Raw genomic sequence first — 18,176 nt, forward strand, 5'->3', positions numbered from 1 at the left:
ATTTATTGATACAAATTTATTGATATTGTATTTTATCATTCTGTACTGAACCTAATAACAAGCAAATGAAAACTCAAGCAACTAGAAAAACTCAAGCAATTACTACTACAATACTGAGGTATTTAAAAACAAGATTAATACTTTAGTGGAAGAGTGTTTGAAAAATGTGTTTCTGGAAACCTGAACGAAGGAACACTGGACAGCAAATTACAAATAGTGGCAAAGAAATATTCTTTTTCCAGTATATTATTAATGCAGTGTGGGAATAAACATCAACTAAGGGAATATATATACTGAACATATTTTAGGAACCCCTACTGGGAAAAAAAGATTTTGTTCTGGTTTTGCTTGTTGAAGGACGTCATAGGCATCAGAACTTCTGCCAGTGTTTACAGAAGCTGTTCTGGCAGGATATTATATAACAGGTTAATAGATTTGGAAGGGACCTTGGAGGTCTTCTCCTGCTCAAGCAGGAAATATAACAATGCCGAGCAAAATAATAGCTTTTCATTGGCAGGCAAAACCAAGTGGAAGACCTCAGTGGTCAGATATATTGATCTGACCACTGTATAAAAATAACAGAAAAAGATGGTTTTATCAGAAAGCCTAGAAAATTCTAATGACATTATTTGTTTTCATATGAATGATGTTGATATGGCATTGTTTGCATTGGCAGCTAAAAAAAACAAACAAAAGGAAAATGCTAGATATAGTAGTGTGGTTATAAATTACTGTAAACCGCTGATTGATAACTTAAGGGTTTCTTGTTCTATGAAATTTCTGGGCAACAGTTGATTCCATTTGCGATTTTGACCTTTTCTCTATACATTGATTTTTTATTGTCCCAATTTGAGAGAAAGAGAGCCCTATCAAATCAGCTCTAACATATCAGCTAGCTACCAAAACAGCTGCTAACATCTGCCATAAAAAATATGCTTGGAAATACCTTGTTGGAGTAAATAGGCCAGGGTGGCAAATAATTTTCCCAAAGGTCCACATGAGAAACTGGGAAATCTAATGATACAGGTAATCCTCAACTTATGACCAAAATTGAGCCCAACATTTCTGTTACTAAGTGAGACATTTGTTAAGTGAGTTTTGCCCCACTTTATGACTTTTCTTGCCATGGTTGTTAAATGAATCACTTCAGTTGTTAAGTTAGCGGCACAGTTGTTAAGTGAATCTGGCTTCCCTATTGACTTGGCTCATCAGAATGTTGCAAAAGAGGATCTCATGATCCCATGACGTTGCAGGATACTACAATGGTTGCAAGTGTGAAAAATGATTATAAGTGACTTTTTTCAGTGCCATTGTAGTTTCAAACGGTGGCTATACAAACTGCTGTAAGTCAAGGACTAACTGTACAAGTCTATAGAGGATCAAATATGCATTTATTTGTTCATTTAGCATAACAATCATAATTTAATCTTAATACAGTTCGAGTGTATTATGTATTGATGAAATCAGTAATGGAAGATGTGTATTCACTAGCAGAACCTTTTATAACCTCTAATCTTTGGCAATAGTTCAAGAGTTAGTTCAAGAATTAAATAATATTTAAAATACTTAAGTCTTAGCAGAACTCCAATCTTTAATAGATTAAACCAGAATCCAATATTAAACTTTCTAATTATGCAAAAATATACCAGTGAAAAAACTTTTCACCAGGAGGAACTTTTTTAACAATAAAAAAAAGATTACTGAGCTTTGGTCTAATGCTAGACATAGAGTAACAACTATCTCCTATTTCTTAGTGTGTACTATGCACATCCAACCTCTTGAATCTCTGTCTCAAGATTACTTAACCTCAGGGTCCTACAAAAAAGAAAATAGACTCCACAGGTATGAAATCCATCCATAGTTAATTGTCATCATAAAGCCAAGCAAAAGTTTCCCAAATTAAATTTGCTACTGCAGTTACCCAATTATTTGTGTCACTTTTCAATCATTTCTAATATCTGGGGATGCTATCACATATATTGTCATAAATGGAAATGTGACCAGTCAGTTTTAAATCAACATGTCAATGCATCTGGCTATCATAACTGCAATACTGACATAATGTTAACTTTCCTAATAAGCTGGCAAAGTCAATATGTTCTAACCTAAGCATTTTTTTTTTGTCAACACTGCAAGTTTTGGCCCATTAGGTATATTAAAAATGTCTAATCTTTCTTGGATTTAATAGTCCATTTATATAAAAACAGAAGATCATTTTCTACTCATATTTAATTGCCAATGATAAAAAATCAACACTCTAATCACCTAGCATTTTCAAAAGAAGATATACTTGTCCTGAAATAACACCATAGTTCATTGTGTCCCAATTAAATCAGAAGCAGTACATAAGAATCATACTTGCAGAAGTGTATTTTTCCCCTAACAATTTAAAGTCTTTAGTTTGCTTCTGAGACAGACAGTATCTTACATTATCTGCAACTCCAGATACCTCAACTGTTAATTACTTTCCTACATTGCACTGTGGTCATTAACACTGCTGTCAAACTCTTAAACATAAAATGTTAAGTACTGAACATAGAAAAAGAATTTAATTTACTCAAGAACTAAATAGCTTGCAACTCATGCAAATCCAAGATCAGGATCCATAGCAATAGTGGGAAATCTTTAGAAAAACATCATACCAATTTTAATACAGGTAATCAGGGGTGGGTTCTACTTACCTTTACTAACAGTTTGCAATGGAGCGGGGTTGGTGGGCGGAGCCTCCCACTGGTTTAACTACCGGTTTTATAGAACCGGTGCGAACCGAGGGCAACCCACCACTGCAGGTAATCATCGACTTACGACCACAATTGACCCTGAATTTATGTTGCTAAGTGAGAAATTTGTTAAGTGAGTTTTATTCCATTTTACGATTTCTTTGCCACATTTGTTAAGCTAATCACTGCAGTTGTTAAACTATTATAACACAGTTGTTAAATTAATCGGGCTTCTCCATTGACTTTGCTCGTCAGGTCACAAAAGGGGATCACATGACCCTGGAATACTGCAACCGTCATAAATATGAATCAGTTGTTAAGCATTTGAATGTAAATCACATGACAATGGGGATACTGTAAGGGTCATAAGTGTGAAAAATGCTTGTAAATCATTTTTTTCAGTGCCATTGTAACTTCAAATGGTCACTAAACGAACGGTTCTAAGTTGAAGACTACCTGTACTGTTGAATAAAAAAGAGTGATGTGATTAAATGATATATGACAATTTCTTTATCTAATGTGGGAATATGCTGGAATTAATCCCATCTGAGTTTACTCTAATATATATGAATGAAGGCAACACTTAAATTTCTAACAAGCAAAGGTAATAGTTTGCTTGTTAGTCAAGTTTTCACAGATCTTTGTGAACAGTGGACCTTCCCTTTACAGAGAGAATATTTCTCTATATAGAGAAAGCCAGAATATTTCTCACAGTAAGCATCTACTTTGTATATCACTTCATACAGAAAACTGAAAGATATTTTAAGTACAGTATTTTTATTTTATAAAGCAATGTTTTTACACCAAACTGGGAAAGCCAATTGCAAAGGTGAGCTCTGTAAGTGATTGATGAAGCATCATCTGAACAATGTTGATTATGCCTTGTTCTCAATGAATCATGGATGCATTCTAATCTTCTTTACACGGTATTCAATTTTGTTGTGCAGGTAGAGAACAAAAAGAGTCCTTGTGTACAAATTAAACCCTTTAAGCTATCAGGCAGTTTTGTTGTTTATATCATTTCTTTAATGACATTTTCCAGATGACTAGCCTTTTGTTATCAGAGAGACAATGATCAGGCAAAGTCATCCTTCCGAGCTGATCCCTAGCTATTATTAGCTTAAAAACTGGTACTGATATTATAATAGAATGGTTTATACAGATTTAACAACTCCAGTTCTTTATCAAGATTTCCAATTCCGAACAAGAACTGAAGCAAGTGAGAAAGCACCCATAGAAATACAGATGATTGAATGCAGTATTAACAGCTCTGCAAAGTGCTTTCCTCTTTTCGAACATATTTAATGCTGAATACACCTTAATTGAAATGCCATTCAGGCAGGCCCATTATTTTTCTCTGCGGTAATCTTTTCCCCCCTTCACTTCCATGCTTATGGCTATAATTTGCACAACTGCAAGTTCTTAAATACTCAATCACATTTTATTCATTTCCCTTTAAATGTTAACTTTAAATCTTTCTTTTAGATTTTACACACTTTTGCTGACAATTTGATTAAGCGCATGCTGCAGGAAACTGAAAGCATCTCACAAATTATCTAAAGCTGTCAATATTTTAGAGTTTGCTATTTATTCACATGTATCTTATTTACACCAACAGACTTTCCTCTAGAGAAGCACAGAGACGTCTCTAGAGAAGCACTGTGGTAATTGCTAATAAAATTAGGCTTCGCCCTGGTAAACAAGAAAACGTGGGAAAGAAACTCAAGATTGATTCTCTTGAGAAAAAGGGAAATCCTGTCAGGCTTTCAAGATTCAGTTAGAGTCTCTCAATAAAGTCAAACTCTAGTATGTCTTGTGGTGTCTGTTTCCTGGCCTACCTTGAAGGGCTGGTACCACCTTCTCACTTGTATGCATATGTATAAGTGTGGAGAAAGAGAGAGAGCATGAAAACAGAAGGAAAACTTACAAATATCATTATTAACAACCTATCTGAATGTAGATAATCTGGCTTTAGAGATTTATGCTGTGGAGGTTTCCTACTGAGTTATTGAACTGCATTATATACAGAGTTGCTTTTGAAAATATTTTATAATTTTCAGTTGCAGAGATAATGGCAGCAAGAATACAGAATGGCATTTTACACACACATACACACACACACACACACACACATACACACACACCAATTCAAAGTTCAGACACAAAAAAAGAAAAAAATCTCAAGAAATGTTCCTGAATTTTTCTTCTCCTTCATTTGGTACCTGAGGCTTGCTTGACACATACTGACATCTCAACTATCAGAAGAGATTTCTACTGTTTAAGAAATAGCTACTGTAATGCTTGTAATATTTTGATTCAGTTTATATTACTTGGTTATTGGTTTAAAATATAGTTTATATTAATCATTTTGGAAAACCATTTATGTACTTGCTATGGTGTGCTAATTGATGTGTTGTCATAATTTATATTAGTACTGCTGTCTGTACTGTTTTTCATTTATTGTAATTCATTTTTTAAAAATTTCTGCTTATGTTCTGAGAACAATGTGTTATACAGCATTTGAATAAAATAAATGGGACCCAAATAGTATAGCATTGAGTTACTTAAGAAACTCACTTACATTACCTGTTTCATCAGGGGCAAGAGAGACATGCTCTTGAGTCCCATCAGCTAAGAAATGTCCTGTGATAGGACCAAAGAGAAGAAACTTTCTGTCATGGCACCTGCCCTTTAGAACATCCCCTAGAGCAGAGGTCTTCAATCATGGCAGTTTTAAGACTTGTGGGCTTCAACTCCCAGAATTCTCCAACCAGCATAGCTGGCTGGAGAATTCTGGGAGTTGAAGTCCACAAGTCTTAAAGCTACCAAGTTTGGGGACCCTGCCCTAGAGTTTAGATTGCCTCCGCTCCTGCTGGCTTTCATAAAACCCTGAAAACATGGCTTTACCAATGGACATGGGGATCTGCTGATTATATAGAGTTAGATGTGATTACCTCAGGTATGTATTTTATTATTTTTTATGATGGTTTTATATGCTTTTATGTTTTTTCTTGTTTTTTTAAATTGTTGTATTATTCTCTTTTTAGAAATGTATTTTTAAATGTTAAATTGGTAATGTTTGTTGTAATTGTTCATAAGTTGCCCATATATGAGATAGGTGGCTATATAAATTCAATTCAAACCAATTCACAAATACACAGGTAGTTACAATCTGGCTTCTGTGATGAGCAAAGTAGAATAAATTGTCAGCAAAATAAAACATCTGCAGATATGATTGCATTATATTTTGTGCATTATATCTCAGCTTATCTTAAAGCTAAGAATATGTAAGAGTGGGTTGGAATCTCAAGACCCATTGGGGTTTATGAGGAAGCTATGCTATGTGGTACAACCTTCCTAAAAGTGATGTGGTTTGTTTGTTTTTTAGTTTTAGTTTTTACACAGATTTATTAAATATAACATGTTTACTTAAAACAAAGATTTGTCTTGACATTCTGAAGCCCTTAGGCATGCCTTAAGTAGCTCCCTGGATTCTAGCCACTGTCAACATTAGTGACCAGATACAGTTCCTATCAGATATCTCAGTTCTGGACTAGAACGCTCATTTCTTTTTTAAAAAATAGTGCAAAGACAAAAGAAAGCATATTGTGCTTTTCCAATACCCACTAATCAGCGTTAATCAGCACTCTTTTATATTCACTTCTAGATTAGTCCAATTTATTTATTCTAGAAATTAACTTGAGCTGATAGACAATACCAGGTAAATAATTATTCACTTTTGAAACGGCTCATTACCGCACATCTACAAATCTTTTAGGGAATTTTCTTTCTGAGCAACATTATAACCAGAGTTTATTACTATATGACAACTAGCTGAGTATTGTGGTTAAAGGCACCAGTTTAGAAGACAGGAGATTGTGTGTTCTGGCCCTGTCCTAGGCATGAGTAAGTTTCTCTCTCTTAGCCCTAGTAAGATACAAATATGCCAAGAAAACTGTAGGAATTTGTTCAGTCAGTTACCAGGACTCAGCATTACTGACTTAAAACCATTTGTTCAAAGTTACAACAGTGCTGAAAAAGTGACTTATGACTGGATTTCACATTTATGATTGTTGAAGCATCGCCATGGTCACATGATCAAAACTGAGGCGCTTGGCAACTGGCATGTATTTATGATGGCTGCACTGTCCCTGGGTCATGTGATCACCAACCTTCCCACCCAGCTTCTGACAAGTGGGAGAAGTCAGATTTGACTTAACTGTGGCAGTGATTCACTTAACAACTCTGGCAAAAAGGTCGTAAAATGAGGTGCAACTCACTTAGCAACTGCCTCACTTAGCACTGGAAATTTTGGGCTCAATTGTGGTCATAAGTCGAGAACTACCTGTAATTCAAAAGATACAATATTTGCTACTATATTTATCAAAGTAAAACGTTCTCAAAGTAAATTCGTTAAAAAGCTGAGTTGCTCTATTAATTCAGTCAGTAATTCTGTACTGCAAGGTACAGCAAAAGCTAAAAGCCTTTTGTAGCTCAGCCAAACTGAACACACTCTTGTTCCAAAAAAACCTATGACAACTGCAGTAAGTACTGGCATGGAATACCGAGGTTACAAAACAGCAGAAGTCTTTAAATCTTATGAGATTTGCCAATGTACTGAATTTTATTTTTCTGATAATATTTTCTATTAATAAAAAAAGATCCACCTGGTTAAATATTCTATTCTTAAAGAAGCTATCAAACGAGAAAAAAAAATAGTACAGCAGCATGACTATTCCACTAATCAAAGTTTTAAATGAAAATGTTCAAACTAATACAGGCAAAAAAAAGCATTGATTTAGTTTTTCTTTTACATCTGAGCAGATTTTTGTCTCCTGTGGTAAATCAACCCTAGTTACTTATTAATGTTGGTGTAGATATTCAGTTTATTCTAATTTCTGTAACATAGATATTTGTTCACCATTATTACTATACCAACAATGCACATGTTATGTATTTCATGCATGTCTGGAGAAGAGCCTAATGCTGGGAAAGATTGAGGGCAAAAGAAGAAGGGGATGTCAGAGAACGAGGTGGCTGGATGGAGTCACTGAAGCAGTAGGCGTGAACTTAAATGGACTCCAGAGGATGGTAGAGGACAGGAAGGCCTGGAGGAATGTTGTCCATGGGGTTGCGATGGGTCAGACACGACTTCGCAACTAACAACAACAACAACATGTGTATATACATATCTAATAAACAAACATTCACTTTTCTATTTTATATATGTAAAATCTAATCATCATACATAATATCTCATACACACAACAGATATCTCAGCCAACTTAAATGTTTTTTAGAGCATAAATGGATGATAAGTGAAAAATTCACAGAGCACGAGGATTATGTAGAAATGGGGTTATCTGGGAAGCTGAAAATTAAAACTGATAGGAAGACTCTAGGTTACCAAGCAGGAGGTAACACTTTTCTAGACAACAGCTTGTTATCTAAAAGTAAAATAATGTAACTTGCTGAATTTGTTGAACAATACAAATATGATAAACAATACAAAATCCTCATGATAAAAGCAGCAGGTAGCTATCCTAAAGAGAACTAAGCTCACCAACAAGATGTTTGAGGCTGTGAGTGTTCTGCCAAAGTTGTAATCTCCGAGACTTTTACCATACAACCTTCCTCTCAAAATAAAAAAAATGATCTGTATATTATTAAGAACAAGTGTGAATAATTATTAAGAACAAATATGAGCAATCTCTTTTAAGAGCACAGAACTGCACTATATGTAAAGTACCAGAGTTGTTCCAAATTCCTAATGATGCTGTATTAGGACTTGTCTTTAGGACTAATACAGGAGGATAAGGTCAGTTAAATAGAATGTTTTTTAACACTGCACGTAACAATTTTGGACATGATATGGCTTTCACCAGGTGCCAGGGAAACCAATTAAATAGCGCCTAGTGAAGTAGAACAATATGCACATTGCCTGCACTTCAAAGAAACAAGGAAAAAGATCCAAAGCAATGAGACTCGGTTCTAAACAAATCATGTTCAAAGTAGATGCATTACCAAAGTGTTAAATGGTACATTACATTTGAAAGAAACACTCAACTGACCTCTCTTCTTAAAATACAGAAAAGATCATGCTGCTACTAATCAAAGAGACAGAGCTATTATACTGCTTCCACTGATAAAGAAGCTGCAATTCAGCAACCTGCTGAATTGTAAAAACAAAACACTCATAATACACACTGAAATCTTTCCGAAACATGATTCTGTTGATTATTTTAAAATTAAACATGCTGACAATGATTAATTCATTAGTTGGGAATAAATAAAGGCAGTTCAGAGGCCCAGCACTTCAGCCTCAGGCTTTTGTATTCCTCCCCTTTCTTTTAATTCTACACAAGAGGAGAGCAAGCTCTTTCTCTTTTTAGTTTAGAAATTAGCTTTAATCATGGGAAATTAAAGCAAGGTAAAACGATGGTTTTATATTTTGCTTTGTTAACCAAGCCTAGCTAGAACGAGCCACTTAATCAAATTTGAATCCAGTCCCCACCATTTTTGCAATGGGATTAACACACCTTTCACAGCAGTTCAATTTATTTGTTGCATACATTCATTACATTTTTAAATTGCAACATTTCTACCATTTTCTTTTCTAAACAATAGTCCTGCTAAAGTAGTTTAACCTGAGAAATAGCGAGTGACCCAAAACCATTGAAATATTTGACTGTACAGGAAGTCCTCATTTAATGACCACAATTAAGACCCAGCAACTCGGTTGTTTGGCTGAAATGGCCATTAAGTGAAAATGTGAGTTCGGCTTTCCTTTGCTTTACAGACCTGCAAAAGTTATAAATGGAAGGGCTGGTCTCAAGGTTACGTTTTCATCACCATCACAACTGTGAACAGTCACTAAATGAGAACTAACTGTAGTAAAATATAAATTTGAAATTCGGTGTCCCCAATCCTCGACTAGCACCCAACCCTTATACTCAAAAGCACAACTTGTGTACAAGTGGTCAGTAACCTGGATAACATCTTCCAAATCCCTGGTGATTAACTATGCTGTGATTTAGGACTACTGCAATCCAAACACCTGAAAAGCCTTTAGGATGGCTATCACTGGATCCAGTATTATTGCTACTACATTACCATAAACAATGTTTATTTGTGACTAAATAGCTAGGTAAATGGTTCAAATCACAGTATGACCAATTCATCTGCAGCTCTTCTACTTCCAGGAGTTGCGGTCTAACGCTACAAACAAACTTACAGGTTTCAAATAACCTTTGTGCCTTACAATTCAAAGGCATAATCCTTATGATAATATGCTCCCAAAAGGACGGGTTAAGCTACGTTTTTCAGGAAATGAAATGACTTGAACACTGTCCATAAAGACATGAAAGTATTGGATAAAAGACACCCATTCAGAAATTTATAACTTCTTGTAGTGCTGTATCAGCTAGGAAGGGGAAAAAAAGTTGGCAAGGCAGTAAAAAATGCCAGAGATGAAATGACAACATGAAAAACTGCTATTGATTCACTTGATTAAAGCAGTTGCTGATCCATGTAGAGGGGCCAGATATTTGTAGTTAAAGATAACAACTGAGCCTGCTCTTTAATTATAGCTACACATTCTTCATTTCTTCCACTATTTATTTAAATTTACACCACCATCTGCTGGACGGAATTTTAGAACCATGAAATGTAATTGGAGTGCTGCTACTACAAATAAATAGAAATTGCAGCATTTACCTGAGGTAGAGGCAAAGCAGCCAGGGACATGTGGAGACCATATGGTGCTATAAATGACACCTTCGTGGCCTCTGAATGTGCGCAATGGCCGTCCCACTTCAGGATCCCACTAGAAAAAAAGTAAACAAATAAAGGATTATTGGTACACCTACTTTCAGGCTATAGCTCCTACTTTGGTGATTTTCAAACTGACCTTATTGTTTTAAACAAGCAAACAAAACATAAGCAATTAATAGACTCTATCAGAGTCTATTATAGCAATAGCAATAGCACTTGGACTTATATAACCGCACTAGAATTGTTTTCACACAAAATTGGAAACAAACTAATATTCCTTCAGAGGCAATGATAATAAGAAAGGTATATGAGTATGCAGAGATGGATAGTTGATTATGGAATTGAAAGAGAGAGAAGAATCGGAGTACTACCATGTTTGGAGTAGATGGTATACATGGCTAGAGAACAGGAGTAAAATTATTGTATAAGAACTATATAATATTGATGATAATACCGTTTCCCCCAAAATAAGACATCCCCTGATAATAAGCCCAATCGGGTTTTTGAACACATGGCAATAAGGCCAAGCGCTTATTTCAGGGTTCAAAAAAATATAAGACAGGGTCTTATTTTCAGGGAAACATGGTAGGATTGTATCATATCTATGTGTAAATACTACTATAATTCAAACGACTGTATAATATAGGATACTGAACCATAGAAATAGAATTTATGTAAATTTGAACATTATGGATGATATTGACACCGATATGGAAATGCTGTAATGAGTGAAAATTTATGTTTCGTTTTTTAATGTTGAAAATGTTTAATAAAACTTTTTTTTAAAAAAAAAGACTTATATTTATTTATTTATTTATTTAATTTGTATACCGCCCTTCTCCCAGAGGGGACTCAGGGCGGTGAACAGCCAAAATTAAAAAACATACAAATACAAAAGTTAAGATAATTAAAAAAGAATTAAATCATTAGCTTCCCAATTTAAAACCCCCAAATCCATAAAATTTAAAATCCCAATTAAAAACCATTTAGGCTAGGCCGGCTTGGTGGAATAAAAACGTCTTCAGGGCTTTACGGAAGGTCCGGAGATCCGGGATCAATCGTATTCCAGGAGGCAGCTCGTTCCACAGAGCGGGTGCCCCCACAGAGAAGGCTCTCCCCCTGGGGGCCGCCAGCCGACATTGCCTGACTGATGGCACCCTGAGGAGGCCCTCTCTGTGAGAGCGTATTGGCTGGTGGGAGGTTATCGGTAGCAGCAGGCGGTCTCACAAATATCCTGGCCCTAAGCCATGGAGCGCTTATATACTGCTTTACAGTTGTTTACAGCCCTCTCTAAGCGGTTTACAGAGTCAGCATATTGCCCCCAACTATTTGGATCCTCATTTTACCCACATTGGAAGTATGAGTCAACCCTGAGCCTAGTGAGATTTGAACTGCCAAATTGCAGGCAGCCAGCAATCAGCAGAAGTAGCCTGCAGTACTGCACTATAACTACTGTGCCACCGTGGCTCATTATAACTTAGATTGGTCACTCAGCAACTAGTCATAAATCAAGAGCTGCCTGAACTTTCAACTATCAGCCACTATGGATTAATAATTTAAAGGACAATCACATATGCAAGTCTTGATCAATTTGCTGTTTTGTTACAGAAAGAAATACAACCCACGACTCTTCCCACTTGATCAAATTAATTCAGGAAATTTGTAATTATAAAAACAATTAGATTTCTCACTTTAATTGTCTTATTTTAAACTAATATTAATTTAAACAAAAGAAAGCAAGTCATCATCGGTAAAAGAAAAGAAAAGAACAGAAATCATGTTGAGAATATTATTTTAGAATGTGAAACTAATATGCAATTTAAGTAACCTGCAGTACACACATACCAATTTTGCTGTTTGATCCCATGATCCAGATACTATTAACTGATCTCCTCTGGTTTGACTCCAGTCAACACTATAGACCTGTAAATATTAGATACACTTTAGCTTGCTAGCACACATTGGATAAGCCATAAATAGAGCATATTTCCTGTTCTGCTACTGAAAGAATATACTGGATATACTGTGTAAAAGGAAGATATATTAAGGATAAAGACTGAAAAAATAAAAACCAATAACCAAAAATGAAACGCTTCTTTTAATACATGCATATTAATAATCCACAATTTATAAAGGTACACAATAATTTGTTAGCTATATGATCATGAGACATAGAAATGTTTATGCATGCATGTATATTTATACTAAAATATATTTGTATATTCATACATAGATATGTGTGTGTTTGTGTGTCTGTATAGGCAATGTGTGTGTGGCTGGTTGGTACATCCTTTTATTTATTGCAGTGTATAATAGCTGTAGTCTTTACCTTTTTTTACTTTTTCTTCCTAAGATAGAAAATTAAGACCCAGTCAACTGTGGTTTTCGATAATATTTCAAGAATTCTTTTTGCTCAGAAGAATGGAATCATTTTATTGCTTGCTACTCCCTCAATTATAGTTTTAAAAGCATTGATCCAAACACTGCTCACTCTTATTTTCTGCCCAGCTATTCTTGGATTCGCACATTTCTTTTCTATTTTCCTAGTACTCCATCCACTGTGCAAAGAAGATAATCTCCAGGAGAAAACCACAGTCCCTATTATAAAAACTAGGTTACCACTGGAAATATCCCAGTTCAGATACTCATCTATAATTGGTGTAGCATGGAAAAATTACACAAGCCCAAAGGCTGTTTTTAAGTTTACTAAAAGATAAATGCGGCTTCCAAACAGGATCCAATTAGTTCTAGTATGGTGTGACAGCTTTTTAAATATATTGTTCAAAGATTGATACTGAAACACTATGTGCCGGACTATTGTCCAAGGATGGTCAGACTAAATGACCATTTTATCAATTAACTAGGCTGCCCAAAACAAAACAATACTCTTTTAACCTGGGACTAGATTCTGCTTTTTTTTTAATCTTTATTTTCTTAGATACGGCCATAAGACTAATCAATTAATAAACTACGACTATAAAACAAAACTTCTAATGTTGTTGTATAGGAATCAGAATATTTAATTTTCAACAACTGAACATATATCTCAAAATACTAATATAGCAAAAGCCTGATGGCACTCACTGCTTGTGAACCTCCTCTTGATAAGAGCCAACCATGATGAGTTGCAACAAAATACTCCTGCAGAATATATGACTCCTGTCTAACATGGTCACTGTAGGACAGGGACCACCTCAAATACTTATACTGCTTATTTTAAGTTTATCTGCATCAACTAACTCCTGCTTTTGATTAGGTGGGCAAAATGCCCAGAGAAGTTCCTTCCCTGCCTTTTCCCCTGCAAAATAAAGTGTTTTGCCCATGTACAGGCATGCCACAACAACTGGAAGCAGCTTACGAAGCAGCCACTCATATCTGGAAAAATACATTAATTATTCAAATAATTTCTTTTGCAACTATATCTGTGAAGCAGCCCTTTGAAACAATTTGTACAGCCCTGCAGTCTAGAAATCAGGAGACTGTGACTTCTGGTCCCCATCAGACACTAAAACCAGAAGGATGATTTTGGGCCAGTCGTTCTCTTTCAGTCCACTTGCAAAAAGCCTTAAAAGAGACCTGAAGGGACTTCTCCAGGCAATTGTCAGGAATCACATTGACTCAAAGCTCCCTCCCTCTCCCTCTCCCTCTCCCTCTCTCTCTCTGTGTGTGTGTGTGTGTGTGTGTGTGTGTGTGAGAGAGAGAGAGAGAGAGAGAGAGAGAGAGAGAGAGAGAGAGAGAGAGAGAGAGAGAGAGAGAGAGAGAGAGAGAGTGTTTTAACACTAAGATGGGAAACTTCTAGTCAACTCTGGCAAAAACCAACTTCTCACCCAAAAACTCATCACCCTGACCAAAAGCCTCTTTTCCCAACCACTGCTATCATCCTTACCCTTTTAGGCTGATTTCTTCAACATATATTTTTTTTCTAAAGAAGAGTGTACATACCATATGAAGACCTTCAGGAAATGTAATACACTTGGCTCATGCTTATTCACTCCTTGCACACTTTCCTACTACTCTGCATTTTCCTTGATGGAGGAGGGCGCAGTGGCCTCATCTGACAATAACTCCTTAGAGGAAGGTAAGTTAGGCTACCACAAAGAGCTCTCTGAATCAGTTGAGGCAATCACTAGCAAAGGACAATGGTTAAAATCAATCTCTGCTAACTGCTCTAGCCAAAACTTTGATAATCACAAACCTGTTTCCTACTTCTATTGCTTTTGTTTTCAAATCACTGACTTTCTTCAAAGGCTATGGGTGACAATGCCTAACAGATTTTAAAGACTTGAAGCTATAATGAGCATTCTAACGATATTCAAATAAAAATACTACTTTATCAATTGAGGATGTTAAGCCTGATTCATTCTTTAGTGGGAAAAAAGCAACAGCTTTAGTGCTGGTAGAAACAAAAAGCTGCCACGTGGAGGAAGTCCCACAGACAGGCCTTTGAAATTTTTCATAATAAAATGTGTAGCCTGTAAAATAAGAAAACAGAAGGCAAGAAATGTGTGAAGTGCTTGAGGCTAATTCAACTGGACTTTGAAATGCCCTACTTCTATCATAGAATGACAAAAGATACTCCAATGTAGAAACAAACTATTCAAATAAATAAATAAATAAATAAATAAATAAATAAATAAATAAATAAATAAATAAATCTCACTAAATTTTGGCTATTTTAAGATCCTAACTTTGCTACAAAGACAATGAATATATTTTTATATTAACTTCTCTTATTAATCTTTTTTTTAGGGGGAGGGAGGGAATCAGTGCAGTTCTACAAAGTGATAAACCTACAAATTCTGCAGAGTACAAAAAGTTATATATAGGAGAGCCAATAATAAAATACTTATTTTATATGGCAGAAGTTCATACAATATAAAAATATCACAATCTTCCTGGAAAAAGAAAAAAATAGTGTAATTTCCAGATAAGACCATAGAAGTGTTTCTATAGTTACTGTAACACTTTAAAAAAACTTTTCCATTTTTCCACAATAGAACAGAATCATTATGTTACATAATACTCAAAAATCATTTCCATTGATCTCAATGATACAAAATTGCTATTCAAAGAGGGATGCAAGATTTGTAAGGATAATATACTGCTGGACAGAACATTGCAATTTTCAAAGGAAATTCTGCTTGTTTGTTTTTCAGAATGTCATTAATTTTCTCCAATAATATTTATTCTTTTTTTTTGAAAACATGTTAATAAAGAAAATATAAACAGAAGAAACAAACAAAAGCAATAGTAGGATAAATCAGAGAGATTATTCAATCACAATTTATAGAAGTAAGAGAAGGTTCTGGTATTTCTAAACTTCAACTATTGTTTTATTGATTAAACAACAAAGGGTTCCTTTTTGAAGAGTCTATCTTGTTCTAGAGAAAAGTGACAATACTTAATTATACCTCTTGAGTGTGTTCTTTATAGACCTGCAAAGGACCTGCAGGTTTTTCTGTATCCCAGATTTGTAAAGATCCATCTCCAGCAGACGTGACCAGCACATGTTCATTGTTTTCACTCCATGTCACATCAAATAGACCATCATTCCAGTCAAAACTAAACCAAAAGTGAATATATCATGTAATATAACTGGGTACTATTTAATGACACAAAATTTTATATAATGACTAGGTTCACCCCAACACACAATCTCAAAACAAACATTTATATCTCATACAAAAAAATATAATGATGTGGGCTTGGGGAGAACCTGGAATGAAATTTTTAGCAAGTCATAACATTTCACTGAACTACATTCAGTCAGCTTAACTCATTTTATAAAGAAATTATGAAAAGACAGGAATCTTCACATATTCAGTCCTGAGCTTCTTGTTTAAACAATGAATGGGGGGGGGAGGCAGGTGATGACACACTTTTAACATTCAGCATTTTAAAAAATAAGTCTGCTAGAAATAAACAGATCTAACTTTTCATGAAATTCATATCCAGAGTTTGTCTTGTTCAAGCCTATTGTCAATGGGGCCCTTGATGTAAGAAGTAAATGTGATAATGAGTCACTTTGAAAAAATTCCACATTAAATATCAATTTCTAATTCTTCTCTATTAGTGATTAACTTTGATCAACAAAACTTCATTGAATTATTCATATATTGTTAAATATTGTACCAACTTCAAAAATTTTGAGATATTTCTCAATCCAGCTATGTAAAGCAGAATCAAATGCTTTTTTATAGTCTATTCAAGCCATAAAGAAATGTGTTCTTTTTCGCAAATCCTTTAAAACCAATTTTTTGATCGATAATTACTCCTTCATTCCTCTCAAATTTTTGCAGAATCCTTTTTTTCTACAGGGAGTAAATCATGTCTTTTCAAATAGATATAGATTTGATTTGCAAGGCTTCCAATGAAGATGGCCAACTGACCAATTTACATATGTTGGGAACTGACTTTCCCAAGTTTTATATCTCTCTTCTCCATAAATCACCACCATGAATCCTCCATAAAATGACAGTTTGCAAGGAGACTCTGAACCAGTACTTGGAAGTAGTCAGATAAGTCGTCCATAAACTGGGAAATTGGTTGTAACCACTTCATTGTTAAAAAAGTAATTGTTTTGGAATTTATTTTTTGAATGAACAATTAGTCATGGCTTTCACTTCTTAAACATTTTGCTTATTATCTTTACTAATTCAGTTACAGTCTGCTTCACCTTTTTGAAGATCTGCACCATTTCTGGGAGATCATTATTACTGAACAACAAGGAAGGTTGCCAAAGGTAAGCTAAAATAAGAAAGCATTGAGTACTTTTTTCTTTCTTATTTTGATTGAGAAACATAAAAATTGAAAAAGTTGTGGTTTAATATCTTCATTTTCATGAATTTGTAACTATTATTTGATGTTGAGAGTTATAATTTGCACTTTTGGATTGTTTGTTATGGGAGGCTGAAATCTTCCAACTTTAATGGGTACTGATTGGCCAGGAGGTACCAGGTCATCTACAAAAAGTTTTTTTTTTTAATATTTTATTTATTTTATTTTATTAATATTATATTTTCTTTGACCACAAGAGGGAGCTGAAGAACAGAAGATGATGAAGCACTATATAAAAGGACATAGAAGGCACCAAAATCAGTCAAAAATTGCAAAAATGATTTTGAAGGAGTATTTAAACAAAACAATTCACTTTATAGATCAACTATGTTTGAAAAATGTCATGAAAGAGGAGCAAGAGAAACAAATTACTGAAGTAATTGGAAGATAGATAAGTAATTCAGAGATACAACCAAATGCAGAATAGAATAGAATAGAATAGAATAGAATAGAATAGAATAGAATAGAATAGAATAGAACAGAACAGAACAGAACAGAACAGAACAGAACAGAACAGAACAGAACTCTTTATTGGCCAAGTGTGTTTGGACACAAAAGGAATTTGTCTTTGGTGCATATGGTCTCAGTGTACATAAAAGGAAAAAGAAAAAAGAAAAAAGTACATTCATCAAGGTTATCAAAGGTTATCAAACCACTGAAGCTACTACTGCACAAGTATTTGACAATAAAAAGAACCTAACTGGAATATAAATCTGTCAGAAACAGTGCCTACTATGAAGATGATTTAATTACAAGCCCATTACAATTATAAGTCCCCCAGTGCAATTGAAACAAGAAAAATTGCAAGTAAAAACTATGATCCTTAAGAGAATACATTTGGGATTT

General features: G+C 34.7%; 1 protein-coding gene across 1 annotated transcript in view; it reads right to left on the minus strand.

Annotated features, from left to right (window-relative positions):
- Positions 1-18,176, minus strand: part of PEX7 (peroxisomal biogenesis factor 7) — a 51,339-nt gene that overhangs the window by 28,297 nt on the left and 4,866 nt on the right. The window contains exons 3-5 of the mRNA XM_070952316.1: positions 15,905-16,055; positions 12,339-12,416; positions 10,437-10,545 (exon numbers count right to left, since the gene is read on the minus strand). Coding sequence (XP_070808417.1) covers positions 10,437-10,545; positions 12,339-12,416; positions 15,905-16,055 — 338 coding nt within the window. The remainder of the gene's footprint in view (positions 1-10,436; positions 10,546-12,338; positions 12,417-15,904; positions 16,056-18,176) is intronic.

The sequence above is a fragment of the Pituophis catenifer genome, unplaced genomic scaffold (assembly GCF_029215685.1).
Source record: "Pituophis catenifer annectens isolate HBS135680 unplaced genomic scaffold, rPitCat1.0.hap2 SCAF_1, whole genome shotgun sequence".
NCBI classification, from domain to species: domain Eukaryota; kingdom Metazoa; phylum Chordata; class Lepidosauria; order Squamata; family Colubridae; genus Pituophis; species Pituophis catenifer.